Here is a 27,854-nt window from a genome sequence, read left to right as displayed (position 1 = left end):
TGTGTAGGTCCAGGGCTGCAGAGGGAGGCTACTGCCTCCAGGGTCCGCACCCCTAAGGCAATGGTCCCCTAAAGAGCACAGGAGAGCCACCTCAGCCTCTCTCCTCCAGAAATCCCCACCTCCACCTCCCACTGCACCGCCCCCCCGAGGCCTGAGCCCCGCTCAAGGAACCCAGGGATCTGACGGAATTTCTGGGTTCAGGGGTCTGACCTTGGATCTTCAGCCCTGCGTAGGCTGCTGGGACAGGGGCCTGACAGACCAAGGGGCCGATCCAACGCCACCTGCCTTTATTCACTGGTCCTTGGGCTCCAGTCACAGACACTTGGCTTTTAGAGGACACAGGAAGAAAAGGGGACCCTGGTGACCGTCCCAGCACATGGTACAGGGCCAGGGTCGACCTCATGCCCCTGCCCGAGGGGACTGCTGTGGCCACAGGGCCGCAGACAGCAAGGGGCTAGGCCTGGCTGCCCAAGACCCTTTATGAGGGAGTGCTCGGTGGCATCCCAGGCCTGGAGAGCTAGTGCCATCCCGAAGCTGATGCAGGGGAGGAAGGGGCCAGGCTGGACAGCGGGGTGAAAAATTAGACGCTCCCCAAGGTGTCCAGCCCAGAAAAGCAGCAGGGCTTGGTGGGGGATACACAACAGGTATGGGAGGGGCCGCCTGCCTCCTGCCTCCTGGCCACCTCACGGACAAGCCCAATCCCACCAGCCTGGGAGACAGCAGAGGCCCCCTTGTTTCCCTCCTGACCTTGGAAGTGGCTGGGGGGGCAGTCAGGGGGTGGGGGCAATGGAAGGTGGTAGGAAGTGGAGAGGAGTCAGTCAAGGCCCTGGGGTGAGGGCAGGCAGAGCAGGCGCTCCAGAGATGCAACTCCGGGGGGAGCAGGGGCTGGTAGGGCCCAAACCCCCCTACCCCCAGTGACAGGGCAGCTTGAGACCCCCTGAAAAGAAAGGAGGGGGCTCGGGGAGGAAGGGCAGGCATTGGCCATCAATCATGCCCCTCCTGGTCCTGGGGTTTACAGCCCCCCCCCCCCCCCCCCCCCCCCAGGACCGAACCCGCAGGAGACCAACATCAGGCGGCGCCCGGGTCTCCCAGAGGCCAGGGGAGGGACACCGCACGCTTCAGGACTTCTTGGCGTCCGGCGTGTTCCGGCGCTTCAGGTCACTCAGGTCGATGGGCTTGAAGGCTGTCGGGACAGAGCGTTCAGCGGTGGCATGGACGGAGAGGCAAGATCTGGGCCCCCCATCCTGCACCTGCCCCTGGAAGCCCTGGGACCTGGTCCACTCTGCCACACTGCCTTCCAGCCTCCCCCCAGCACAGCCCCCCGCCAGCCCCTCCCTCCTAGGCCATCTCCTCTACTCACTCTTCAGACTGGGGTTAGGGACCTTCTCCACGTACTCCTCCACCAGGCCCCGCTCGCTGCCTGACATCTGGCTCCGCAGATCTCGCTCCACGCCCTGCCAGGCTGCGAAAAACAAGGGGGTGGCGTCAGAGCCCCCAGCATGGCTGGGTAGTCCGGCAGAATCTGAGTGATCAGTGCCCTCATCCCTCCCCAGCCCTCAGAGCATCCTGGTAGCCCCTCCCCCAGCCCCCAGCCCCCTCCTTCACGGCTTTCAGCCCCCACCTGGCCTGCTCTTGACCTGAGATTGTCTTCAGAGCACCCCATCTCTGCTCTCTGCCCCCCTGACTTGGCTCTTAGCAGGCCTGTCATTGTCTGCACCATGACTAGGGCTGCACTCACAGAGACACGTGGGACCCATCAGCTCTCGATCCTCCGCTCAGGCGCCCCCCCTTTCCCACCTCCGGGCACACGTGTCACTCACGGACACGGGTGCACGCGTGCTCACGCACCCCGGCCACACCACTTCTCGACACGCCCGGGTCCTCCTGGAGCGCACCACCGTCCCGTCTTCCACAGCGGTTCCCTCCCGGGAGTCAACCTGACCCGCTCCGATACTTCCTCCCCTCGGAGCTGCCTGCCCCCCATAACCAGAACTGGGCCTCCTCACCAGACACGGCCCCTAAAGGCGGGGGGAGAGCCTACACCCTGGAACGGCAGGAGGGGGGCTCCAGGGAGTTTCTCGGAGCCCCAGTCCTGGCTGGGGGTGCCCCACGTACCTTCGTAAATGAAGCGCACATTCTCCTCATGGGCCGGGGTGAAGATCTCACTGCTGCTGGGGGGAGAGCGAGGGCTACTGTTCCTCTTGCCGTTGTAGACGACTCTGGAGACAGGAGAACTGGGGGAGGGGCAACATGTAAGGAGGGGATGGGGACAGAGCGGGGCCCACCCCCTGCCCCCCGGGGGAGGCCACTCCACTGCCTAAGACCCACCTGGTCATTGCGGGAGTGTCTGGTCCTTGCGCTCCACTGGCGGGTCCCCTCGGCCTCTAAAAGGGAAGCCCAGACCCTGGGAGTGGGACAGAGTCACCCTCTCCATGGGGGCTTCAGAGTGGGAAGGGGCGTGGGGCCCACCTTCTCCCTCAAGCTGACGCCAAACTGCTGCGGGCTCATTGCCTACTGGGGATCCCCTCGGGGGTGAGGCCCAGCCACAATCCAGGCAGAGTCAACCAGATGGAGGTTGGGGGCCAGCAACCTGCCCCTGAACTCAGAGCACCTTCATTCCAGGCAGCCCCCAGCCCCTGGACCACCGCCACCCAGGGAGCCCCTTCCCCCCCAGTCAGGTGGCTTGGGATGGCACCACAGCAGTGCCCAGATTCCCTTTCCAGGGTCATGGCACACCTCTCAGGCAAGTCTGGGTCTGCAGGGGAGAGCTGCAGCGCCCCAGTGACCCCTGACTCTGCCCTCCCTGCCTGCAGGGCCTGGCGTGCTGTCTCCGCTGAGCCTGGTTCCCATCTGTAAAACAGGGACGGGCTTCGTGGTGAGGAGCCCAAAAGAGCATGAGGCCCAGGGGGTGCAGGGAACCTGCCCAGCTTCCTGGTCCCGGAGGCCAGGGCACAAGCAAGTCAGGGCCCTGGATAGGACCCAACAGGGCAGGAGGCTAGAGGGAAAGTGTGAGCCTACAAGAAGCTCCTGGGTCTGACCCAGGCACCAAGACCCCAGGGTGCTGCCTGTTACAGCCTCTCTGTCAGCTCAGATTTTATAGCCGTGGGGGCAGAGGGGGGGCAGTATTTTTTTTCTTTTTAAGATTTTATTTATTTATTTGTCAGAGAGCACAAGCAGGGTGGGTGGCAGGCAGAGGGAGAGGGAAAAGCAGGCTCCCCTCTAAGCAGGGAGCCTGATGCAGGGCTCGATCCCAGGACTCTGGGATCATGACCTGACCCAAAGGCAGATGCATAAAAACGGAGCCACCCAGGCGTCCTGGGGGTTGGTATTTTTAGGCTCAGTCTCAAACTAGCTAGGGAACGCTGTCCCCTCTCTCTGGCTGACAACAGAGCACAGAGTAAGGAAGCCACCTACACAGGGCCAGTCCCAGGCCTGGCCCCAGAACAGATGACCCCAGGTACCGGGGGCAGTGGGAGGGAGGTCTTGAGCACAAGAGCCTCTGCCCCCCCCCCCCCCTGGAGCCCAGAGCATGGAGATGCAGCCCTTCCCAGAGGGCCAGAAGGGTGGGCTGCTGTGGATCCTTGCTCTCTGGTTTATTCAGTCATGTCATCAAGGATCCAGCCTTTGAACACCTGCACAAATAAACACAAGCCCAGGGAGCAAGACAAGAAGCACAAAAGAGCATAAAACCAGCTTCCTGGAGGACACACAGCAGCCCATGTCCCACCCCACCCCACCCTGCAGAAGCCCAGCCCCTCACAAAGGGACCTCTCCTTCCTTGGACTCAGGGGTCTCACTGCCCATGGTCCTCTTTCCCAGACATCAGCCCCCCGAACACTCAAGCAGAGGGAAAGCCCTCTCTGGCCTAAGGACACCCTGGGACACTCAAGGGGCTGTCAGCAGTGGGACAACGTGGAAAGCTCCAGTTATGTGACACATGACAGGATGGAGGGACCAGGAGGACCGGCCAGCCCTTGCCTGCCCTCAGCCAGGCCTGCCTCTCCTCCTGCCCAGGTGCTCTTAGTCCTCCTGCAGTTTGTCCTCCTCAATCCAGAGGCCCCTGCTGCAGGGCACCTGCCCTCCCCACCTCACCTGCCCTGCTGTGGGCCTCTCCCCGCAGGGCAGCCTCTGGGGATCACCTGGCCTTTGTGGGCATGTGGCCTCATCTTAGGGTCCCCTACTCATCCTCTCCAGCTAACTCAGGTGTTCACCCCTTCTCGGCTCCTGTCACCCTACCTGCACACACATGGACACCTCACCTGCTCCTCTCTGTCTCTGCAGACCCAAGGCCTAACCTGGGCTGGCCCCAGAGTAGCCAGCCTGCAGGAGCTGTGCCTGTGACCTGAGCCCCGGGCCCACAGAGCACTCGGTCCCCACACTGAGGACCCAGCCCCGCTGCCCATTGGGCTTCCTGCCTAAACCAGCAGCATGATGAAGTCCCTGTCCCAGGCCTGTACATTTATCAACAAAGGCCCTCCCGTATGGACATCCCACTTCAGTTCAGGTTTCTGGTACCCTGGACAAACTGGACAGGGAAGCGCCTTCACATCACACATTCAGCAGCTTTTCACAGGCTGGAGACTTGAAGAACAAATAAAATGACATTTTAAAAAAGAGCCACCTTCTGCCTCCTTTCCCAGCCACAGATCACAGCCCACCAGGCTGGCTGACTGCTATAGCCTGTGTCCCACCAACCTGTCTTCCCAGACCGGAGAAACCCCTGCGCCCTCCCAGCCCTCCCGCCTTCCCTGGGCCTTTATCGCCAACATCTTGTACTGGCCCCACCGCCCCCAGACCCCACCACCTGGCAGGACTCAGCGGCAGCAGGAAGCTTCTCCTGGAGAAGAAGCCTCCTGAGAGGCCAGAGGCCTGCTGCTCGACAGAAGGGACAGTGACCTGCCATTCACTCACTCTCCTCACCTCCTATGGTGATTGGGCCTCCAATCCTGATGCCAAAAAAAGTTTCCATCAAAAAAAGCAATCAATATGCACCCCCTGACAGTGACAGCCCTCCCAGTCCTGGGTATGTGCCCGAGACAAGGGCCATGCAGCTGCTGGGAGGGGCACGGGAGCGGCCAGAGAAGCACCCAAAGGAAGAGCCACTAAAGAAAGGGGTGTATGTCGAGCCCGCTCCTGCCACTGAAGACGACTCAGGTGGGAGCCGGAACCACAGCAAGCACAGGCAAATCACAGCACTGAGGCTGAGCAAAAGGAACTGACCCAAAAGGACAGAAGATGGAAGCCTGGGGACACGAGCCCACTGGGAGCAACCCCCAGCAGAGGGCCAACCACAGAGGCTCCGACAGGAGAAATCTAAGGGGACAGCTGGAGTACAACCTGGACCTAAGCGACCACTGGACCAGCATGACAATATCTCCACTGACCTCGGCAGGAAGGGTCTCAGTGGAGTAAGGCGAGGAAGTGGGCAGTCAGCCAAGGTCTGCGTGTCCGTGAGGAGCAGCTATGAAGGGAGGCATGAGGCCGGGCTGACCACGGGGCATGTCTGCTGAAGCAGAGGGACATCTGAGCGTGTTTACCGCTGGAGGAAAGTGCTGAGCAGGGCCACGAAAGAGGCAGGTGTGGAGGGGCCAGGTGACCAGAGTGCTGGGGAGAGTAGCATGGGCCTGGAGGAGTGCCAAGGACACCTAGCAAGACAGGCCGAGCCATGGAGGATCATGGAGCCCCAGTCCAGCAGGATGGGGACCTGGTGCACAGATGAGGGGCAGGGGCAGCAGCCTAGCGGAGAGCAGGCCGGAGGCCCCAGAGAGTACTTGGCCTTCACCGCTTCCTAAACCACCTCCCTCCTTCCCATTTGCTTTCCCTCTTCTGCTCACAAGGACTAGAGACACAATTATTCCCCCAGCTCTGGGGCACCTGGATGGCTCAGTTGTTAAGCGTCTGCCTTCGGCTCAGGTCATGATCCTAGGACCCGCATCGGGCTCCCTGCTCAGCGAGAAGCCTGCTTCTCCCTCTCCCACTCCCCCTGCTTGTGTTCCCTCTCTCACTGTCTTTCTCTCTGTCAAATAAATAAATAAAATCGTAAAAAAAAAAAAAAAAGTAATAGGATCACATCTGGCAATTACCAGCACGTTGATGTTTGCAGCATCCTTCCAGTCTTGGTGACCATGATGTGAAGGGCAGCTCAGTCACTGGTGTCTCAGATCTAATGACGCAACGATGGTCTCCCCTCAGCCCATGATCCCACCATCGGCAAGCCCAGGGCCATCCTTCCCGAGCCTCCGGTGTGCTCTCCAGCTACCTCTTCCCATTTCCAGCCACCCCCCATCTGACCACCATCCCCCCAACAACAGCAGAGCCTCCTGCACCATTCCCCCTACCCCAGTCCTGACACCCCTCCCCAAGTAATTCCCCTGCTCTGCACACCCTGGACCCTCTAATGCAATCAAGCCCTCGGCCTGGCCCAATCTATTCCTTCAGATGTGTCTGACTGCTGGGCTGCAGCCCACCCCCAAACATAGTCTCTGAATCAGAACCACCTGTGCCAGCTGCTATCACCACAGAGAACCACTCGCTGCCCCCGCGCTGTGCACTCTGCAGGGCTTGACCCTTGTCCACGGCTATCGAGCTCACGGCAGCTGGTGGCTATGTGCTAGGCACACGGCAGGGTCCAGAACCATTCTGTGGCTGGAGGTCATCCATCCTTGCTCTGCTGCCCCCAGGGAAATCCCTTCCCTCTCTGGGCCTCAGAGTACTCATCTAAGCCAAAGCTGCCCCCAAGGATGTTCACTGGGCACTTCTGGGAGAAGCACGGTCTAGGACAGTGCTGGGCACCCCAAATGCAGAGGCAGCCCATTCACAGGGAGGTGGAGGCCCAGGAATGTCCAGGACATGTGAAAAGGCAGCAGTGCCACCAGCCACAGCAAGGAGTCGCCACCCAGCAAAGGAGGGTCTGAACCCCCAGTGACTCCCAGGATCTGGGCCTCCAGGGCCACAGCAGGCAGGGCCAGGCCCAGACAGCTCAGCTGACCCGAGCACCCCAGAGCCCGCCGATGCCCTTCCTGGCACCCCTTGGCAGGTCCCTGGACAGCCCTGACATCAATGCGGTTCTCCTCAGAGACAAGGAGGGAGTCTCTCGAGATGGATAAGGTTTGTACCTTGCTCTTGCACGGGAACCGAGGACCTTCCAAGACCTCCTGGGGGGAGGCAGGGCACGGGAGGACCCGGAGCCCAGCCGTCAGTCCCCCAGTCTCAGACTCTTTCCCAACACACAGCCATATGCCTAAGAACAGGAGAGGAAAGGACACTCTGTTGTTCAGAAAAGTGACAATGAGTATTCTGGAGTTAGAATCAGTGATGCAAATGGTGGTCGTTCTGTGTTCCTTTGGAATTTCTGATACTCATGTTTTCTTAGATTCCACTTTCCCATGATACTCTGTGTCTTTGCGGTACTCAACAGTTTCAGCCATTAAGACTTCTAGAAAATAATCTACTATCCAAGCAGGTACCAGAATACTGCTGTACTGGATACCCAACAGGGGCATTCCCCTGAAGACCCCCGGGGCAAAACCTCCAAGTGCCGCACCCTCGCCCTCCTTCCTGCAGCTCCCATCCCAAGCAACAGCCCTGAGTGCACGCACCCACCACCACCTGGCCCAGAAACCTCACCCCAAATCAAGCTTACGTCCTGCCGGACATGGCTCCTGTCCTCCTCCCCACCCCCACTCCTCTCTAAAAGCTCTCTACCCAGAACTCCCTCGCTGTTCCCCACTGCCCACTCGGGGGCCCTTGCTCAAGGCGTCCCCTCCGCCCAATAAGATCTTACTCATCCTTGAGATTCGACTAAAAGACCGCCTTTTCTTGAAAGCCTACCTGGGGCTGGCCCGAGGACAGGATGTGTACACCTCCATACCCCCTGAGCTTTGCCACAACCCAGGTTGTTTTTGTAATTCGAAACCGCGCGCGCGCACACACACACACACACGGCCTCCACCCCATCGGCCCTGCACTCCTTGGTGGCACCCTGTCCACCACCGACGGCGGCAGCCCCCGTGGGCGGAATCAGGTCCTGCAGCCCAGTGAGCCAGCTCCCTGAGGCCGGGCCCATCGTACCCCCTTTCCACCCTGCACCTAGCCCCGCACCACCTGGCCTGCGGAGGCCGGGACTGTGGGAAAGGCTGCATAACGGAAAGAAGGACAAACCGCGGGGGAGCCTGGCCAGCTGCGCCCCAAGAGCCAAGCAGCAGCCCCAGGAATGTTCCCTTTGGAAAGCGGGGAACGCAGGACGTTTGTCCACCTCGGCGGCGGCTGCTCCAGAGACTGAAAAGGGCGGGCCCCCGGTTGCTCCTTCCGAGCCCAACTCCCGGGGGCTAGGCGGCGCCCGGCCCCCAGACCCGGCGCGGACCGGCCCCGCCACGGCCCCTCCTCGCCGCGCCCTCCGCGGCGGGATGCGCGCCCCCCCGCAGGCCCAGGGGCTCGGGCGCAGCGGACCACACGGGTCGCACGCCCCCGGCCCTCCGCGACCCCGCCCCGGCCCTCCCCTCGCCAGCCGCCGCGCCAGGGCGGATCCCGGCCGCGCCCGCCCCGCCCCCGCGCCCGCCCCCGCCCCGCGCCCGCCTCACCTCGCCCGCTCGGCCACCGCCGCCGCCGCCAGCTGGGGCCCGGCCGGAAGTGACGTCACCGCAGCGTGCGCAGGCGCGGGGAGCGTGAGGGCCACGTGACGGCCGGCGCGCGCATGGCGGCGGGGGCGGGGCCGCGGGGCGGGGCCTGAGGCCGGGGGCTGGGTTACGGTGCCGGCGCACCCGGTTGCGCTGGGCCGGCGTGACGCGGAGTGGGGCGTGGACCGGGCCGGCGGAGTCTGAGGAGCCCGGGGGCAGGGGACGCGGGGGCAGCGGGATGGGGTCCGGAAGCGGCGGTGTCTGGGGCTGCGGAGCCCCGGGGAGCGCAGCTGAGGGGCTGGGGACGGCGGGGTCCTGGGGGTGCGGGGCTGGCGCGGTCGGAGACCTCAGAGCCGGGAGCCCCGAGACTCTGGCTCCCTGCGCTGGCGCTGTCTCCTGGTCCCCCAAGCCTGGCATGGATAGCAGGGCCTGCTGACCACCGGAAGCGGGGGAACTGGGAGGGTCCCGTCCCCGGTAATCAGGCTACCACCAGGGGCTAGGGAATGACGTTTATTGAAAAAGTAAAAAGTGTCACAATAAAAAATTCACCTGGAGAAAAAGCCAGGCCAGAAGTGGGGGGGGTGGGGGTTGCGCCCAGGTACGGGGGTCCTGGCTGCCTGCCTGCCCTACCGGTGGGGCAGGTCCAAGCACCTGGGGAGGTGGGCACCCAACTACTCTAGGGAGGGCCAGAGCCCTGGCAGGGCAGGGCTGGGCTCAGTCCATCTTGGTCCCTTGGAAGAGCTCCACCAGGTCCTTGAAGTCTGGGTCGATGAGGTCTGAGGGCAGGTCTCCATCGTTGTTGGCTGCGTCTCTGTCTGCCCCCAGGGAAATGAGGTACCTGGGGTGCAAAGGTTGGCAGTGGGGAGGTGGCCCGGAGGGTGCTCTCACCCCATCCCCAGGGTCGCAGGCTGGAGTCCTGAGGTACACGTTTTTTAAAATTTTTCCAGGAGGGGTGAAGAGGAGGAAACCTGACCCTCCAGAAACAATGGCTGACTTTTCCAGTTTGCTCTAGGGAAGAGGGCAGAAAGGAGATTCTAGAAGCTCTTAGGGTTCTTTCTTAGCTGTACTCCCAGGGCCATCTTTTCGAGACCACATCCTGGAGGCCACTTGAGGCCAGAGCATTTCGGACGAAGCCCCTGGCCTAAGCCTCTCACCTGGCTATGTCTGGGTATCCATCGCTGCAGGCGATGTGCAGGGGTGTCCACCCAGTCTCATCCCGCTGGTGGATGTCAGCCCCGTACCTGACCAGCAGCTTCACACACTCCAGGTTTCCAGAGAGCACAGCCTCGTGCAGGGCGGCCAGGCCTGCGCAGGGCAAGGCAGAGCAGGGCAGGAGGGGTCAAGGCTGAGACCTTCCCCTGACCCCGTAGACACTGCGCTGGCCCCACAGGCACTCACCTGAGGGGTGGATGGTGTCCAGGGCGACTTTCCGAGCCCGGATAAAGCGGCCTACCTGCTCCAGATCCCCTTGGCGGATGTGGTCTAAGAACAGGACGTCGTTGGGGAAGCGCACGCTGCGATGGGCTAGCAGCCGCCTGCGCCGTTGCCGTGGGCTGTATCGGGCATAGCGGCTGGTCCTGCTGGGCATCCGGGGTGCTGTGGCGGGTCCACCTTGTGGGGACCCTGCTGCTCGGGGAAGGGACGTGTCCGGCTCGGCTCGGACAGCGCATGCAGTCTCCTCCAGCGCCGGCGCCGCCCCTGTGCTCCCTGTGACCGGGCACTTGCCCTTTATATAGGACCCGCGGCGCTCTATAAAGCTGTACAGTCATGCTCCTGCCGGGAGGGGTGAAACGGAGCAGCTCCGGCCCTGTGCTCAGGATCATGTTTAGTGGCTCATCTTTCAGCCCACCTGTCGCTGTGCCCCGGCCAAAGGGGTCAGATCCTTCCCGGCCACTGCTGTCTGCCCCACAGCTGGGCCTAGAAGGTGCCTTATAGAGGGTAGGAGAAGGCACTAGAAGGACAGGACCCCTGAGGAAGGCGAGTGGGTGCCAAGGTCGTGGGGAGGGCCCAGGCATCTCCCCAAGGCCTGGAAACTCAGGGAAAAGGCCACGATGTCTGGTGAGGGTGGCTGCTTCCACCTCCTGGAAAGCAAGGGGGCTTCCCACAGCGGAGGAGGCACAGGGCCCTGACGATTGCCAGAGAAGGCCCCGCCCTGCCCGTATCCCTCCCGGTCACTTGTCACCTTCTGTCGGGCCTGCGCCACTCTGCCCTCCTCCTCAGAAACTTCCCAGGTTAGGATCTAAATAAATGCCTCCGGTCCCACCTGCCCAGCCCACGCTGCCCACCAGGAAGCCCTCCCCACAATGCCCCTGTTTCCCTCCAGCCCCATGTCCCCGCCCCCCACCCTTCCCCTGCTTCCAGGCTCCTGCCACTTTCTGCCAAGGGCACACGTGCTCCCACTTAAGAGAGCATCCAGTCTGCTCCCCCGATGGGCCATCATATCCCGTGGGGTGCGCTCTGCTGGCCCAGACGCCTGCAAGAGCGTAACCAGTGGGTGCTACGGAGATGCCCGGCAGGCTGAGCCAGCAGCTGCTGCCTCCCCGCTGTAGCCACCGTCTGGAGGCGGCTTTGGCTTCAGTGGAGAGAAGAGGCAGGAGACATGGGCACGCACACCCAGGAGCATGCCCGCGGGGTCGGGGACAGCCCCCGCAGCACATGTTAGGGCTGGTGTTACAAAGTACCAGACTGGGGACTTAAACAAACTTAATTTTCTTGTGGTTCTAGAGGCCACAAGTCCAAGATCACGGTGTCAGCCGCTTGGTTCCTTCGGAGGGAGAATCTGTTCCAGGCCCGTGTCCTGGCTTCTGGTGGTGGTCCTTGGTGTTCTCTGGCTTGTAGACACATCGCCCCATCTCAGCCTTCACGTCCACATGGCCTTCTCCCCGCGTGCATGTCTGTGTCCAAATTTCCCCTATTATAAGGACACCAGTCATCAGATTAGGGTCTCCCTATGGCAGCATGACCGCATCCTGACTGATCACATCTGTGACCACTGTATTTCCAAATAGGATCACGGTCTGAGATTCTGGGGGTTAACACCTCAACACAGGAATATTGGAGGGATGCAGTTCAACCCGTGACATTGGTGAGATCCCCTGGGTTGTGACCCAAGTCCTGAACGAGGACACAGCCCAGATTGACGGGCACTTGACGGGCACTGGGAGGGGCAGGCAGCCTGCTTACCGGCAGCCTTTCGTCACCGGCTGGTTTTGATCCAGCAAAACCGAATCACCAAATGTATTTAACACCCTCTAGGTGCAAAGCCTTGGGCCAAATGCTGTGGAGAAACAGGGCACTAAGACAGACTCCCTGCCCTGAGAAGGGTTCCCCAGCCTGCCTCAGAGCCCCCACCTGCTGCTGGCCAGTCCAGCCCCACAGGAACCCCCCTCCCAGCCCAGGCCCTGCCAGGGCCCCCATACAGGGCTGGTGCCCAGTGTCCCTGTACTCCAGGGCTCAGAGGGTGGTGCCAGGTGATCTTAACTCCTGGTCACTTGGGAGGAGTCAGTGTAGCTTCTTCTGGCTGGTTTCCAGGAGACAGAACTTTCCTTTGATGAGAAGATTGCCTATTCTGGTATCATGGGAAGTTCTGTCTGCCCTCCCAGAACCCTGGATGAGGCTGCCAAGGGTGCAGCCCTTCCCGAGAGTGACCTGGCTTTGGGCTAGAGACAGGCCAAGCGCCAGGCAACCCCAATGACACACCCCTTGGTCCATCTGACTAAGGTGAGCTGAGAGCTTGGGGGTTTGTGGGTTTGGCGTTTCCATTTGGATCAGAGAAGGGACGGGTGCCCAGAGCCCCCCTGCAGTCACAACAGATCCCCTGAAAGGTACTTAATGTGCTTTTTATTCTAGCGAGGACATGGGACTATCCTCTAAACCACGGGCATGACCTGAGGCATCTCATTTGGAAACCTCGTCAGAAGCAGGGGTGAGCATCTGACCTGAGATTGTTCGCAAAGTCTATCTCTCATGCGACCACAGTGGAACCAAACCTGTATTGATCCAGCTTGGTCCCTGACGCCCACGTGGACTCGTGGAGTGACCTGGTTTGTACAATGTTGGGCTTCTGCCTTCTAGAGGACTAAAGCAAACTAAGACAAGGAATCCAAAAAGCTCACTCTGAAAAGTCCAAGGAACACAACTAGTCAGGCTTTGCATCCAGCAGAAGCCAGGAGCTGGAGGGCCCGTTAGGAGAATGGGTGCAGGCCCACAGCAGGCCCCTTCCCTGCCAGCAGGCTTTGAGGCCAGAGGACCTCCAGGGGCTGGTGCACTTCCGGGACGGAAGCTTCTAAGCACCTGGAGAGAGCAGAAGAGAAGGAGGGAGGGGGAGAGGAAGACAGGGAGGTTTGGGATGTCCCGGGCTGTTAAGCCTTAACTGACCACCCTGAGCGTGCAAAGTTGCCTGCTAATCCACCAGCCCTGCTAGGTTTTGGACTCCACCCCACAGCCTCCCAGCAGATCCAGGCCCTGGAATGTGCTAATCAGCTGCCTCTGCAAAAGAGGGAAGGTATGGGTGACTCACTGCGCACCCCCCTGGAACACATGACGACAGTGCTGGGCAGCTGCACCTGGTCCCTGCTCTCTGGGTCCTCAGGGTCACCCACACCCGTCGCTGGGGCAGAGAGCACAGGATTGGACTCAGCCTCCCACCCCAGCTGTGACTCCTGATGGCCTTGCTCTGTGCTGGTTTCCTCCGCGGGAGTCCGTGTGTCCCCCTGGGGGAACAGCTCACATTTTGGAGGGCAGGGCTGCCATCCTCCTCCTACAGAAGCTCAAGTGCCCAAGCTCACCTTGCCTTGGAGACGTGTCTCATTGTGTTGGCACCACACGCATGAACCCTGCGCCAGCACAGGCCACCCAAGGACCAGGGCCGCTGGGCTGGAGGAGGGGCAGAGGGCCTGGCTGGCGTCGCCCGGGGTGCTCACGCTGGGTCCTCCAGGCACGCTGGCTGTGGACCGCTCACCTGGGCTGCCGGCAGCAGGGAGGGCAAGGGCAGGCACCTGGGCCTCTGGCTGGGAGAGGACACTGGGAGAACCACGTTCCTAGCACATCTTCTGGGCGTGTCTCCCGCTGCGCACCGGCCCCGGGAAGCCCCTACCGGTTCATGGGCATCAGAGCTGGGGGGCCGGGGATCGAGCAATGCGTGTGTCCTTCCTACTCTGGGGGCAAGTCGGGGCTGGAGGGTTTGGTGGGACTCGTGCAGTGGCAGGCAGGGCTCCTTGGAAACCTAGCTTTGTGCACTCTGTCCTTGACCTAAGGTGGACTGTATGTCCATGTCCATTCCCTCCCAGGATGTCAGCCGGCAGCCCTCCGGTCCCACCTGCCACTGTAGACATGCTCAGAGACCAAGGGATGCAAAGCCCCAGGTGGCGATGGTCGGGCAACCACGGGAGTCCTGCCAGCCCCCGTGCGGGGCTCCTGTCCTGCTCTCGAGGGACCGACAGGTGCCGCCAAGCTCCCCAGGGCCCCCAGGAGTCACCAAGTCAGGCTCACAAGTGCCGTCTGCCCAGCCCGGCAGCTAGACTTCCTGTCTGTAGGAAAACCAATTCCAATGGTTCTTTTCTCAGCGTGAACTACAAGCAAGCTGAGGTTCTAGAAATCAAATTACATTTTATTTTGTTGTTTTTAAAAGATTTTATTTGACAGAGAGAGAGAAGCGAGAGAGGGAACACAAGCAGGGGGAGTGGGAGAGGGAGAAGCGGGCTTCCCGCGGAGCAGGGAGCCCGATGCGGGGCTCGATCCCAGGACCCCGGGATCATGGCCTGAGCCGAAGGCAGACACGTAACAATTGAGCCACCCAGGTGCCCTTGACTTTCATTTTCTTTCCTTTATTTTTTTTAAGTACTGTATCTTATTTTTAATTTTTTTTTAAGATTTTATTTATTTATTTGACAGAGAGAGACTCAGCGAGAGAGGAAACACAAACAGGGGGAGTGGGAGAGGGAGAAGCGGGCTTCCCGCAGAGCAGGGAGCCCGATTTGGGGCTCGATCCCAGGACCCTGGGACCATGACCTGAGCCGAAGGCAGACGCCCAACGACTGAGCCTCCCAGGCGCCCCTCAAATTACATCTTATAACCTGTGATGTAACATGTGACCCTGATTTGTGCAGGCTCGGCGGTAAGCGTAGCAATGCTATCAATTCACCCATTCCTGAGCTCACACTGCCAATTTCTCGTCAGGCCCTGCGGTGGCAGGAAGACAGGGCAGGGCGCTGGCGGGGGGGGGCTCCACGGGGGACCACGTGTCCCGATGCAGCGTGGAGCAGCACCCAGGTAGTGGCCACTACATGCCCCGGGACGGCACCGGGACATCCATCCCCATCCAGCCGAAGCAGCCCGGCCGTGTGCGCCTGGTGACCCGTGACACGCTTGTGGCTCCCGTGGAAGCACCACGATCCAAGGTGCCCCGACTAGGAGAGGCCTGAGCCCAGCCTATTCCCCGTGGCCCAGAGAGCTTGTACAGCAGAGACAACAAGAGGTAGTAAAATTTCAACTTTATTTGGCCAATGTGTTCAATTCCAATATCGTGGTAGAAATGGCTGAAGAACAGCCCACACGTGGTTCGGCTCAAGCACCCTTGGCCGTTTCCCAGCCTGGAAATGGAGGGTTCTGGTTCTGCCTGCTGCAGGCCTCAGGGGCACTGGAAGTCACAGAGCACCGGGGAGCCTGGCTCGGGAGGCAGGGGAGCTGCCCGGGTCTGTCCTGGGCTCAGCCGGCACCCACCACCCCCTGCAGTCGTACAAGGCCCCCTGCGACGGAGACCCCGTGTCTCCGTTTAGGCCAACAACGTGAGACCCACGCTCCGTCACGGCGACACCGGCATGAGGTGAGAGGGACCCGTCCAGCCTGGCCTGGCCCCGCCCCACGCAGGGGACAGGAGTCTCCAGGGAGACCCTGACGTCCAAAAATGTCTCAAAATCCCACAGATGGAATTTTTTAAAGTGATAGTATAAACCTAACAGGAAGGAGACTTCACCTGCATGAGATTCCAAGACATTTTAACGAGCGCTTTGGACAAAACCGTGTACGAAAAAGTACATCACAATTTAAAAAAAAAATCGGCCCCCCAAGGTGAGCTGGCCTGGAGAGAAATCCCTTTCCAAAAATTGAAAAGCAGAAGTAAGAGATGGGTCTAAATTTACACGTGTTAGGATGAAGTGTTGCTTCAGAAAAATTCCCTGCATTTCCGGTCGGTGTTCCCTCCTGCCCGTGAGGGTCCCTGGGCTCCTGGAGGCCACGCTGCTGGGGCACGTCGCCCGCGGGGCTGTTGCGTCTGGGGCACCCAGGTCACAGCTCATCTCTCACAGCTTTCTGATCCTCCTCCTCCTCCAGGTCAGGCTCTTCTGCTTCTTCCAGATCTTCCAGATCCTGGGGTGGGGGAGGGAGGACACGAAGAAACCCGTCAGGAAGGGCTGTGCAGGGGTGTGGTCGGGCCGGTGGCACAGCCCGCCCCGTCGCCCACACCCTGCACGGCAGGACCCAGCCGGCCATTCGGACAGGTCTCTAAGAGCCGATGAGCAGGGGAGCTTCTGCAGACAAGACCGGGTGGGAGGGGAGCCCAGGACCCCAGCCTCCAGGTCTGTGGGGCCAGTGACAGTCCCAGCACCCAGCAGCACGATCAGGTCCACCCCGCCAGCTTCAGCGTGCGCTCCCTCGGCAGGCCTGCTGTCGCTTCTGGGCGGCCCCCGCCCCCACCCCCAGCAGACGCTCTGGCCTGGACGACCCCCTGCACCGCCCCGGCTGCCCAGGGCTGACGTGGACAGGCCTAAGCTGCTGGGCGGCGGGACACCTCAGCCAACCGGCTAGGGAAGAGCTTCTGCGTCCCGGCTCGCAGGGAGCCTCATGGGGCGAGTCTGCGGTGCCACAAGCAAACATCAGCATTTCAAGACCCTTCTAAAGGCCTCCACCCGGAGTGTTCCTCCGGGAGAGTGGCTCTGCCCGGCCCAGGTACACACACATGCCCCTCCAGGGCGCCCACCGACCCCCACTCACGTCATCGTCCCCGGCGCCGTCCTGACCACCGCTCTCCAAGAACTTCTTAAAACCGTCGAGTGTCCGCTCCCCGTTGTAATCAATGACCTGTGGACAGGGAGAGGGAGAGGGAGAGAGAGGGTCAGGCAGGAAGCCGGGCGGTGGCACACTCCTCCCCCCCAAAGCCGGCGGCGCACCGTCCTGTCCGTGCTCGCGGGGAAGAACTTCAGCGTGGGGAAGCTGTGCACTTTCACGGCCTCCACCTCGTTAGCCGTCGAGTCCATCTTGGCGATGAGGATGTTTTCATGGTCCTTGTACGTCTCTCCCAACTTATCCCAAATGGGAGCCAGCTGTTTGCAGTGCCCACACCATGGGGCATCTGAAAGAGAGCCGTGCTGAGGCGCTGAGCCCAGCGCCGCTTTCCGCCCGCCCCCAGCGCACACGCCCTCACAAGCCAGACCAGGGAAGCTGGAGGGGCTTCACTCACAGAATTCCACAAAGACATTCTTTTTCTCGTCAAAGGCAACTTCTTCAAAGTTTTTCCCGACCAGCACCTTGACAGGCTGCTTGTCCCAGTCTTCAGGCAGCTCCTGGCTCATGAGGTGGGGCTGGAGGGCAGGCGGAGCAGGGTCACGGACGCCTGGGGCCCCCAACAGGCCTCGGGGCCCCCACCATGGCTGGGGCCCCCACCTGTCCTCAGAGGACAAGAACTGCTCACGGAACCTCGGGAGAGGGCCGTGCCCGCGAGGTCGGGGCTGCTCCACACTCCCCAAGCAGGGGGACCAAGAGGGGGCCCCGTCCTCAGGGGTCTCCACTCAGGCACAGACATCCTCCACATGTGGCCACAGGAAGCCTGGGACCCTGAGGGCCCCGAGGCCAGCACAGGCCAGCCCCACACCAGGACGCAGCTCCCCCACCTTGATCTTGCCCTCCAGGAAGCGGTGGCAGAACTCCTCGATCCTCTCTGCCGTCAGCTCATCCGACTCCGGCTTGTACTTGGTCATCTCCTCCTCCAGGGTGATGAGGCGCACGGCGGGGCACTCCTCCTTCTTGAGGCCGAAGAACTCGAGGATGCGCTGGTTGTCAGTGTGGTCGCTGTCGATAAAGATGAACAGGATCTGGGGGCAGAAGAGGCAGGGTAAGCAGGGTAAGCGGAGGGCTGAAGGCAGTTTCTGGTCCCCACTCACCGGGTCCCCTCCGGGACAGTCCTGAGAGCCGGAGGGAGCCTTGGGGCTGCCCTGCAGCCTGCGGCAGGCGTGTGAACAGCTCACCTTCCCCTTGAAGCGCTCGGCGGCCTTCTTGAAGTTGCTCAGCTTACTGTCGTAGTCAGACACACTCTTGGGCAGGAACAGCAGAATGTGGGTCTTGATTTCACCTCCGAAGATCTTCGGGGCTGTCTGTGTCGTAAGCATAGGTTACTGGGTGTGAGCCGTGAGCACAGGATATTCTCTCAACAGCTACGAGGCCACCGATGCAACGCTCCGTATGTGGGGGTCCCGGGGCCGGGACCTCGGGGCTCTGCCATGCCACCCCCTCTCAGGGCGCAGGACCCACAGGAGAGCCGCACCTGCTCTGTGAACTCGATGACCAGCGGCAGCTGGTTGTGCTTGATGAAGTCCAGCAGCTTCTCTTTGGTGACGTCCCCCTCAAAGTTGTTGCGGCCTTCATCAAACTGTGGACGCAGAGAGGGCCATGAGCACCTCGGTGCTCCCAAAGCCTCCCTCAGCACCCCCGGCAGCCCAGGCTTGACAGTCTGACAGCCACCCTCCTGTCCCGGCTTCTGAGAGCAATGGGGGAGGAAGCCACATGCCTCTGTCCACAAAACACAGCCAGAGGAGGGCTGCAGAGAGCAGCATCTTCCCGGGCCCCAGGCAACAGCGACACCAAGGGGAGAGCGGGGGCCTTTCAGAGCGGCTGCAATTTCCTGCTCACGCTCAGAACACGCCCTCTCCCGAGCGTGCTGTGCCCTTGGATGGAAGCAGAGTGATGAGGGACGACCTGACAGAGGAGGTCAGCCAGGGATCCCTCCACCAGGCAGACGTTAGTGACTGGCAGAAAGCGAACACCCTCACCACTCAGCTGCAGTCATCTGGGAAAAACCAACTTTCACAAGACTGTTACTTGTGATTACAAATAAATTTTTTTTTTTTTAAAGATTTTATTTATTTGACAGAGAGAGACAGTGAGAGAGGGAACACAAGCAGGGGGAGCAGCAGAGGGAGGAGAAGCAGACTCCTGCTGAGCAAGGAGCCCAACGTGGGGCTCAATCCCAGGACCCTGGGATCATGACCTGAGCCGAAGGCAGACGCTTAACAATGGACCCACCCAGGCGCCCCAACTGTTGTTATTTTGAATAAACGAGGTTTAAGTTGCCTCCACACCCAGCCTGGGACTAGAACTCGCAACCCTGAGGTCAAGAGTCACCCCCTCCACCGACTGAGCCAGCCAGGCGCCTCTGGATGAACAAGGTGTTTAAAACATTTCTTAGGGGCTCCTGGGTGGCTCAGTCGGTTAAGCGTTTGCCTTTGGCTCAGGTCACGATCCTGGGGTCTTGGGATTGAGCCCCACGTCGGGGGGGTCCCTGCTCAGCGGGTAGTCTGCTTCTCCTCCCTCTGCCGTTCTCTCTCCCGCTCTCAAATTTTTTTTGAAGATTTTTATTCTATTATTGAGAGACAGAATGACAACATGAGAGGGAGAGGGTCAGAGGGAGAAGCAGACTCCCTGCCGAGCAGGGAGCCCGATGTGGGACTCGATCCCGGGACTCCAGGATCATGACCTGAACTGAAGGCAGACGCTTCACCAACTGAGCCGCCCAGGCGCCCGATAAATAAAATATTTGAAAAAAAATTTTTTTTCTCAGTTCTGATTTCTGACCCAATAAAAATCAATAGGAATAATGTGCGACCACAGATTGGATCCCCAATAACATGAAGAGTTTGAGGAGTCCTGGGGCCCGAAGGTGGAAGACTGCGGTTGTTGCCCAGAGAGGCCCAGGGGGGCCCTGCAGCCAAGCCACAGCTCTGGATGGGGCGGCGCAGACACCACTCCAGACGCAGACGGGCCGATGCTCTGCCCACGCCTGCCCAGGTGAGGGTACAGGTGAGCCTTCAGTCATTCCCTCTGAACTGCCAGATCAGACCCAAGGAGAGAAACTACTCTCCTTTTCTTCCCAGTCATTTCCCTCTACGCTTCCCCAAAGGAACTTCTAGAAGAGCAGGTGGCCGCTCCCTGCTCCCACCATCGTTCCGTCAGAGCCGGAGCTCCAGCCTGACCATGACAGTGGCTGTTACGTCAGACCACACAGAAGGCTGGGCACTGGGAGCCCCCCCCACAGATGAAGCTGAAGCCTGCTTCCTCCTCCCCAAACCTGGGGCAGAGGAGAGGGAACGGGGGCAGAGAAGCCAAGGCCAGGAGGCCCGGCTCCAGCAGGCGTGCTCGCCCAGGCGTGCTGTGAGCCCCTACGAGAGGCACAGGCCATGGTGCCCCCCCGCTCCTCCGAACTGTGTCTCCTCCCCCACGCTGTGAGCGGTCTGCCCGATTTCACGCCGAGAGGCCCGAAGAACAGCACTGCCCCATGCCATCTGTCTCGAGACGCAGCCTTCTCAGTGACGGTGCCACATCCCACCACGTTCACGTCTACTTCGGGGAAAAGCAGCCAGCCCGCCCTCACTCAGCTCAGGACAGCAACGGAGGCTGGCTCCCTCAGGCCCCAACGACAAATGTCCCCAAAAGGCTCGACGCTCCAGGCAGTGGAGAAGAGGGCTAGCCCCACAGCTACTCCTGACCCTCCAGCTTCAAAGAATAAAAAAGAAAAAGCAAACGCCGTGACAAAGACAGAAAGTAAGTAGCTCTCAAACCAAAGGTCCACCGGCAGTGACCCACAACCCAAGACGCCATCCTTCCAGCGAGTGGCAACTGGCCACTCCTGGGAGCCCACCTGCCCTGTCCTGCTGGGGAGGCGCCCGGCTCAGCGAGGCCGCCCCTCACGGCCCCGGGCAGACAGGAAGACCCAGCACACCCGGAGAAACTGGGCTGAACAGCCTGCACGAAGGAGGACAAGCAAAGATTGGGAAAATGAACCGGATGGTGGTGGGGAAGACGGGAGGCAGCACGGCACGAACTCGGGAGCTGGACCTGAGCCTCTGCCCTCCCGGCCGTGGTGCGGCCTGCGGGACTGCGGCTGTGGCCACCACTCACCTGCACAGCACCAAGTCCCCAGGCTCTGCTGGGCTTCTGCTCAAGGCTGCCCCCCAACCGGCACCAGACCCAAGGGGTTGGCTGTGCCCGGCAAGCACGGACCACAGGAAGGAAGTACACAGCGGTCAGCCCACCCGCCACGCTCACGTGGAGCCTCTGCAGACCTTCAGGGACACATGAGCACCAAGGGTCCTCTGTGAAAATGGATCTGCTCTGGATCTTCAGGGTGACAGGGGAGCACTGTGTGGACGCAGGAGGGTGTACAGCTCTCGGTGGCCTCAGAGAAACTCCTTTCTCTGTCAGCCTCAACCTCAGGACCCAGGACTCTCACCACCCCCAGAGGCCCCCACCTCACCCACACCCCCAGGGGCTCCCATGGGCTCCCCCCATCACACACGTAACTGGGATTTCCTGGGCCCCTGGGCGACGACTACTGGCTAATCTAGCAACGCTGCTCCCTTTGACAGTGAAGACGGCGTCTGGAGTTCTTCTGAGAAAGGACGGACTACAGACACAGCAGGATGGCAAGAACACTGGAAGAAAGCCACCCCGAGCCTGGGTGTCCCCGGTCCTTCGGCACGCGGCTGAGAGATACCCTCGCCCCCCCGCCAGTGCCTGGCAAGGCGTCAGATGCAGGAGTGAGCACAGAGAGCTGACCGCGGCCCAGCTGCCCCCCCCACGGGGTGCACACACAGGGTGGCCCCAGCCCAGGGCCCGGCCCTTCCGAGCACACGCTGTGTTGCTTTGCTGGAGCTCTAAACCTGTCCACCTCCCACGCGGACTAACCAGGATAAAGAGGCCCTATCTCCACCCCTGACGACATGCCTCTGTCCCCGCTCTCCTGGCTCGCCCTCCCTTTCCACCGCCTGTGCCATCGAGACGATGCGGACACACTACCGGCCAGTGCAGGACAGCTGTGCTCCGAAATCACGGGGGTTCAGCCAGCCCACCTGGCTGTCTAGTGGCTAAAAGAAAAATCAAGAGACTCCTGTGACCCCACGGTAACGCTGCCCATGTGAGCCAGGCCACGTCCCAGCAACGGTGCCGGCAACCGAAAGGCACGGGGCCCCGGCCCCGTGCTCGCCACACTGTGGAGGCCGGGCTGGGCCAGCGGTGGGGACGCTCTCCCAAGAGCCAACACTCCCGAGTCCGTTTCTGGTGAGCAAACGGGAGCGCGCTTCACACGGCAGCGTCCACGTTAAGTAACGCCACGGCCTTACACTCCTATGCTCAGGACCCGTTAAAATAGCACACCTTGCTACACGTGTTTTACCAGTTTCTTTTGAGAAGAGCTAACCCTGCAGAGCGGCTGTGCTTGAAACACAACCCAGAGCAAAGGGCCCACGGCGCAAAGTCTGAAGGCCGTTGTCTAAGCGGCTCCTATGATCTGACACTGCACGACAGGCCCTCGGTAGGTCCAGCTGGCGGCGCGGCGCTGCCCGGGCAAGGTCCTCAAGTGCTGGGAGCAGGAAGGAAAGCAGCCCCCGCCGCAGCAGCTCACCGCCCGGGGCGGGGCCGCAGGAGGGCCACTCACCTTCTTGAAGAGCACAACCCCGTCCTTGTCCAGCTGGTATTTGGAGAACACATCACTGTTGGATGTGATCCCAAAAGGTATGTCATCGATGGCTTCTGCCGCCAGCAGGAACTGCTTGGCAAAGTCCGACTCCACGTTCTACAGAGGAGAAGAAGCAGAGGTGGCCACGCACCCTGACACCGAGGATCCCTGCCGGGGTCAGCAGCAGGACAGACCACGGTGCCCAGGCCACGGGGAGCCCTCCTCCCACGACTGGGGGATGGAGGGTACAGGGGGAAGGCCCCGAGATGAAATTCCAAAGCCTCTACCTTGAAGAAGCCAATGACGGTCACCTCGCTGGACTCCAGCAAGGCCTCTGCAGCGGCCCCGTCGGGCAGCGTGGTGGCAGCAGGGCCCGTGCGCTTCTTCAGCCAGTTCACGATGTCCTCGGCCTCTCTGCCGGCTGTGCCCAAACATATGCGGTTCCACTGAAAACCAGGGCCCAGCCTCCCCGCCATTCTCCTCTGAGCTCGCTGCCTCTTTCCACACACCTGTGCAAATCCTAGGGCTAAAAAGCCTGTTCTGTGCACCTGAGAAGCTTTGATGGCGTTTGGAGCAAGGGAAAGGCAGTGGCCACCTCTGGGCAGTAGCGGGACAATTCATTTTCCTTCTCCGGTCCCTCTGCATTTTCTGAATTTCCCTGAATTTAAACTCATTAAACACACACAGATACACTTTCCCCCAGTGGCCTCACTCATCTTAATTAAAGATGTAATGGAATATTTAAAAAAAGAAAAAAAAAAAAAGGTTGGTTAGTAAGCCAGGCGAACACCAGCTTTCCCTGTGAAAACAGGCGGAGCTCCAGCTGGCCTTGGGCACCCAGGCCGCTCAGGTGTCCCTGTCTGTGGGGTGGCCTACCCCACAAGCCTCCCAGCCTAGCAGGCGAGAGCGATCCTGCACCTGCGTACCACCCAGGGCAGATAAAATGAAAAGCTACAAGTCTGCTCCTCCTGAGACTGAGGCCAGTCACTTTCTCCCGTCAGTTTGGCTACCTGGTCCAACGTGAGGAAGTTGCGGAAGCTCACACTTAAAAGGATTCTCCTAAGTGGCAACTCAGAGCTGAGTCATCAGTTACAGGTGGAATTAAGAGGAGCTGTCTCCTTCGCCAAAGCTACGTGTCAGCGATGGGACCATGGGAACTGTGCGCTTCCTGTTCCAAAGTGAACACAAGTGAATGTGGGAACAATAAAACAGCAGCCTGGGAAGGAGACCAGAGTCACTGGCATCAGGATTAACTAGGCTGCTCTGGAGCATTCTGACAGGAGAGCCACAGAACCGGTTCTGTAGACAAAAGTCTCTCCGCTCGTCAGGACCTACCAGGCCCCAGAGGGGCCCAGCCTCCAGGAGGCAGCCCCAGAGGCGGCTGGCCACGAGGGCTCCTGCCACACAGGTGAGTGATGCCGGCCTGTCCCTCGGCGGCACTCGGCTTGGCGGCTGGCTCACCCGAGTGCCATCACTACACTTGTCGCTCCTGTGGTCCCAAGGGCCCAGCCTTCCTCTCCTCACTGGTCAACCTTACGACAGCCTCAGCTTGCTATCCACCCGACGGCTGTCCCTCCCCACCCACGAGATTCTGCAGGGATGGGAGAACACTCCTTACGAGAGCCTGAGAGGCTGAACTGGACCGAGAATGGGTTCCCGTCCCCGCCCCTCAGGCACGTTCCACGGCCGGCCGGCAGTCGCACCTGTGTACTCCCTGGGAGCAGCTGTGTCTCCGTTCTTGAAGAACTTGATCGTAGGGTAGCCACGGACACCATACTGCTGGGCCAGCTCAGACTCTTCCGTGGCATCGACCTTTGCCAGCCTGATCTCCGAGCCTTCTGCCTTCAGTTTCCCAGCAGCTTTGGCATACTCGGGGGCCAGAGCCTTGCAGTGGCCACACCAGGGGGCATCTGCAAGAGAAAACGGGTGCTAGAAGGCGGCACTGAGCAAGTTCCGCTGCTCCCCGTGCCTTCTCCTCCATAGCCCCTTCCATAAAAGTCTTATCTCCTCACAAAGATAAGCCCCTGTGAACACACGCAGCTGAGCTGCTATCTCGATGCTCTTAGGCAACGTCGGGACAGAGGCCACGAACGACAAACCGACACCAACATCCCCGAGGCTCTCACAGGCAGCACCGGACAAACTCTAGCGAGCGGTGCCTTCCTACCAGCGCAGGCAGCAAGGGCAGTCGTGTCCCCGGGGACGCAGGGAGGCTAAGAAGCTGGCGCCACAACGCCCGGCGCGTAGCAAGACCCGGGCGTGAGGGGGCGAGCCTCGTCTGGGCGCACCTGCCCGAGACGCACCTGAGCTCAGCAGCCGCCCTGGGCTCGAGCCTTCCGCCCCGGCGGGGGGTCAACCCTCACACACACAAAGGTGCCGGACGCGGGGTGACCAGCGGGGCAAGGCAGTGCGGGCGGGGGCGGGCGCTCCGGGGCCCGCCCCGCTCTCCCGGGCCAGCGGGGGACCCTGCCGCGCGGACATCAGGCACGAGGGCACGGGCCGGCCGTGGGCCCGCGGCCACCGCCAGGCGCCGGCGCGGGCAGGAGGCGCGCCCCGGGTCGCTGACAGCAGCTCCGTGGGCGGCCCTGGCCCCGCGGAGGAGCCTCCCGGGCCCCGGAGCCCCCGCCCCGCCCCGCCCCGCGGCGGCCCGGCCAGGCCCGGGCGGCGGCACTCACAGAACTCCACCAGCAGGTACTTGTGCGCCGCGAGCGCCTCCTCGAAGTTGCCCTTGTGGAGCACCAGGACGTGGTCCTCCTCCTCCGGGGCGGCGGCGCCCGCGCGCGCTAGCGCGGCCAGGGCCAGGCAGAGCAGAGCGCGGCGCAGCATGTCGGCAGCGGGCGCGGCGCTTCGCTTGGCGCCGCCGGGACACCGAGGCCACGAGAGCGCGCGCTGGCCGCCCCGCCCCTATAAGCCCGAGCGCCGCCGCGCGCGCGCCCGCCCGCGCCCGCGCGCGATTGGCTGACGGGCTCCGCGGCCCGCCTCCAAAGCGCTCGGATTGGCTATCCGCGCTGGGCCCCCGACCCCGGATTCGGAATCGCTGTGGAGGCTGCCCTCGCCCTCGCCCGGGATTGGCCGAGGAGCTCGCGCTCGCGCTCTTCCCGGGTTCCTCATTGGCCTTCGGTGGAGAACTTTCTCTTCCTCGACTTGTGACTGGTGGCTTTCTCTTACACCTTCCGCGGGTCTGGAATGGCTGCTGCCTTCGGAGGCCCGGGCTCTGCGGCTCCTGATTGGCCAGGAGATGCGCGCATCCCCGCGCGATCCTTCGTCGAACGTGGCAGTGGGGCGGAGTTCCCAGATGAGGGGCGGAGCCGCGCCTGCGCCTCTGAAACCCCTCGTGTTGCATTCTGATTGGACGGCTTGTTCGTAACTGACACCGCCCCCCGGCCCGGCGAGCCGGAAGTTGGTGTAACGCAACTTCCGGTGCAACTTCCGGTGCGCGTGAGGGTCTGGCGGTACCTGCCGAGGAGCCCGGCTAGGGGGGTGGACGGCGGCCCTCGGGGCTCGGCGGGCCGGGGCGGGCTCGGCGGCGGCGGGTCGGGGCGCCGAGGAGGCGCGCGGGTGGCGTGGGGATGACCGGGGCCGAACGTGCTGGGGCTGGAAGGCGGGCGAGGAACCCTCCCGGCGCGGGCGCAGGAAGAGGGGGAGGTTGGGCCGTGGAAACGGGGACGCGGCCCCGAGGCCTGGGGGCAGGCGGCCCCGGAGCACTGCTCGGCGTCCGGCCGGTGGAAGGCTCCGGGGGGCGATGCGGGGCCTTGCAGGAGCCGCCGCCTCTCCGTCCCCGCCGGCTGCCGACCCCTCGCAGCTGTCTGGGGACCCCCGCGCGCTGCCCCCGAGATTGCTGAGCACGGGCCGGGACTTGGTTCACTGAGTACGGGAATTCCCGTAATTTTTAAATATTGATACGTTGCATTGATGTTTGAATGCATTGGGTTAAATGAAAGTGCTCAATTTTAGCCATGTCCTTTTTTTTTTTTTTTTTTTTTACCGAGCTTCTAGAAAATTTAAGATAACGGGTGTGGCTCACATTTTAATTTTGTTGGCAATGCTGTGGACCGATCAACTTGTCCCTTGCCCTCACTGCTCAAAGCCTCTGCACCACCTCTGCCTTCCTCTGGCTGCCCTCCCCACCCCCACTCCTTGAACACCGTTTTTCTCCAGAAAACCTTCCTCTTTATTTGTATTCACTTCCTTTGTTACGAAAGGCCACCACCACTAGTTTTAGGACTCATCATCAATTTAATAACTTGGCAGGAAGAAAAGAAACACCCACATTAAATGTACACGTTGGCTGTAGTAACATCCTCATTTCAGAAACGGTAGGGCATAGAAAAAAATGCTTTCGTACTTTTGAGAGTTTGCGTTTGATACATTGCATTTGAGGGTGTGTTTTCCCATCTCCTATGTGGGGCTCCCTCAGCTAGAATATGAATTCCTTAAGGTCAAGACCAGTTTCTCTGTCCTTCCCCCAGTGCCAGCAGAGCAAGGGTCAGCAAAGGTGGTTGTATCCATTGTGATATGTCTTCACAGGGATGACGCGACAGGAGCTGGGACTTTGGGCACAGAAAGGCTATGAACATGTGCCTGGCAGGTGCCGGCCTCCACCCCAGCTTCCGAGGGGCCCTGGCCTGGTGGTTCAATGGATGAATGACAGCTCTTTGTAACTAATAATTGCAAGCAAAGTCCCCTTTGCTCTCTGGGAAATGGGGGGCAGTTGCTTCATGGCTGCTTTCCTAACTCCAACGTTTTTGTAATTGCCATGACCCTTATTTTACAGACCACAATTTGGGGCCTGATGTAAGGGGTATTTGTATCTTGTCTAGATTTCAGAGGCGCTCATGAGACCAGTGTTCAGATGCCTGCATATTGGGGCTTGAGTTTTTTCTGCTGATGGGGACAGAGTGAAGAGATTTAAATTACCATGATGTTCATTAGTTTGTGATGGTTTGGAGTAGCTTCACCCCAGAGCATACAGTCTTGACAGAAGATGAGAACTTTGGGATCAAGGGGAGAACAAACCAGACAAGGATCCAGTTGTGGCTGTGAATGAGCCTTACTTTCTTTTGAGTCTGTGCCTCCGTGGCTGCAGCAGAGTGTAGTGGACGCACCTTGATGCAGGTGATGGCCGTGCAGCCCGGGTGGCCACAGCAGGGCCTAAAGCAAGGCTCTGGCCTGAACGGGGCACGGTATCTTGGTATCTTGGCTGCACTGATGTGTCTTCTCAAGGTGCCTGCTCATCTTGAATTGGCCTCATGTACCAACCTGCAGGAGCAGCAAAGTGGGGTTCTCAGCTGGAAGGAGGGCTGTTTTGGGGAGGCTCTGAGATCCCCAGTTTCTGTGGGGTTGGTCCCAGAACACAGGGGGGTTCACTGAACACCTCTGCAGACCTCAGCTTTGAGGGGAGGGCTGGCATCCACCTCCTCCTTCCTAAGACCCACTCACATACCTTCCAGAAGCATCTCCAGAGAGAGGCCATGGGGCTATGTTCACCTTGTACCCTGGGCCCTGAGCTGGAATGTGCC

General features: G+C 60.9%; 3 protein-coding genes across 6 annotated transcripts; all 3 read right to left on the bottom strand.

Annotated features, from left to right (window-relative positions):
- Positions 1 to 264: 264 nt before the first annotated feature.
- MCRIP1 (MAPK regulated corepressor interacting protein 1) lies at positions 265 to 8,651 on the bottom strand. Of its 4 annotated transcripts, none has more exons than XM_035025780.1 (7): positions 8,580 to 8,651; positions 7,116 to 7,240; positions 6,084 to 6,163; positions 2,329 to 2,384; positions 2,116 to 2,234; positions 1,361 to 1,462; positions 265 to 1,183 (listed from the first exon to the last, which is right to left on the bottom strand). In XM_035025780.1, the coding sequence occupies exons 4-7, from the start codon at positions 2,334 to 2,336 to the stop codon at positions 1,119 to 1,121; spliced, it is 294 nt and encodes a 97-aa protein (XP_034881671.1). In that variant the 5' UTR covers positions 2,337 to 2,384; positions 6,084 to 6,163; positions 7,116 to 7,240; positions 8,580 to 8,651; the 3' UTR covers positions 265 to 1,118. The 4 variants fall into 4 exon arrangements, with proteins under 4 accessions (XP_034881671.1, XP_034881672.1, XP_034881674.1 ...); XM_035025781.1 differs by lacking the exon at positions 8,580 to 8,651 and adding an exon at positions 8,255 to 8,332; XM_035025783.1 differs by lacking the exon at positions 8,580 to 8,651 and adding an exon at positions 2,737 to 2,850 and having other exon boundaries at positions 7,116 to 7,608.
- A 476-nt stretch (positions 8,652 to 9,127) lies between these two features.
- PPP1R27 (protein phosphatase 1 regulatory subunit 27) lies at positions 9,128 to 10,332 on the bottom strand. The gene is made up of 3 exons (XM_035026378.1): positions 10,014 to 10,332; positions 9,770 to 9,920; positions 9,128 to 9,453 (listed from the first exon to the last, which is right to left on the bottom strand). Exons 1-3 carry the CDS (start codon positions 10,201 to 10,203, stop codon positions 9,330 to 9,332), a joined length of 465 nt encoding a protein of 154 aa, XP_034882269.1. The 5' UTR covers positions 10,204 to 10,332; the 3' UTR covers positions 9,128 to 9,329.
- Positions 10,333 to 15,089: 4,757 nt separating this feature from the next.
- Positions 15,090 to 25,219, bottom strand: P4HB (prolyl 4-hydroxylase subunit beta). Its single transcript, XM_035025778.1, has 11 exons — positions 25,011 to 25,219; positions 24,039 to 24,245; positions 22,623 to 22,756; positions 22,315 to 22,452; positions 18,151 to 18,255; positions 17,855 to 17,980; positions 17,501 to 17,701; positions 17,071 to 17,191; positions 16,781 to 16,962; positions 16,605 to 16,691; positions 15,090 to 15,980 (listed from the first exon to the last, which is right to left on the bottom strand). The coding sequence occupies exons 1-11, from the start codon at positions 25,159 to 25,161 to the stop codon at positions 15,900 to 15,902; spliced, it is 1,533 nt and encodes a 510-aa protein (XP_034881669.1). The 5' UTR covers positions 25,162 to 25,219; the 3' UTR covers positions 15,090 to 15,899.
- Between the last annotated feature and the right edge of the window lie 2,635 nt (positions 25,220 to 27,854).

The sequence above is a fragment of the Mirounga leonina genome, unplaced genomic scaffold (assembly GCF_011800145.1).
Source record: "Mirounga leonina isolate KUSES-001 unplaced genomic scaffold, KU_Mleo_1.0 Mir_197, whole genome shotgun sequence".
NCBI classification, from domain to species: Eukaryota; Metazoa; Chordata; class Mammalia; order Carnivora; family Phocidae; genus Mirounga; species Mirounga leonina.
This window is presented reverse-complemented; position numbering and strand designations above follow the sequence as displayed.

Coding starts and splice junctions, on each gene's coding strand:
- MCRIP1 (XM_035025779.1), bottom strand. CDS start 8,065: ATGGGCCCGGCCTCAGGGAGCTGGCTCACTGGGCTGCAGGACCTGATT. Junction 7,241..7,830: donor TGTCCTCGGGCCAGCCCCAG/GTAGGCTTTCAA, acceptor TCCTGTTCTTAG/GCATATGGCTGTGTGTTGGG. Junction 2,235..2,328: donor GACACTCCCGCAATGACCAG/GTGGGTCTTAGG, acceptor CCCCTCCCCCAG/TTCTCCTGTCTCCAGAGTCG.
- PPP1R27 (XM_035026378.1), bottom strand. CDS start 10,203: ATGCCCAGCAGGACCAGCCGCTATGCCCGATACAGCCCACGGCAACGG. Junction 9,921..10,013: donor GGACACCATCCACCCCTCAG/GTGAGTGCCTGT, acceptor TGCCCTGCGCAG/GCCTGGCCGCCCTGCACGAG. Junction 9,454..9,769: donor GGATACCCAGACATAGCCAG/GTGAGAGGCTTA, acceptor TTTGCACCCCAG/GTACCTCATTTCCCTGGGGG.
- P4HB (XM_035025778.1), bottom strand. CDS start 25,161: ATGCTGCGCCGCGCTCTGCTCTGCCTGGCCCTGGCCGCGCTAGCGCGC. Junction 18,256..22,314: donor GGGTTGTGCTCTTCAAGAAG/GTGAGTGGCCCT, acceptor CTGCGTCCACAG/TTTGATGAAGGCCGCAACAA. Junction 17,702..17,854: donor CCGAGCGCTTCAAGGGGAAG/GTGAGCTGTTCA, acceptor TTCTGCCCCCAG/ATCCTGTTCATCTTTATCGA.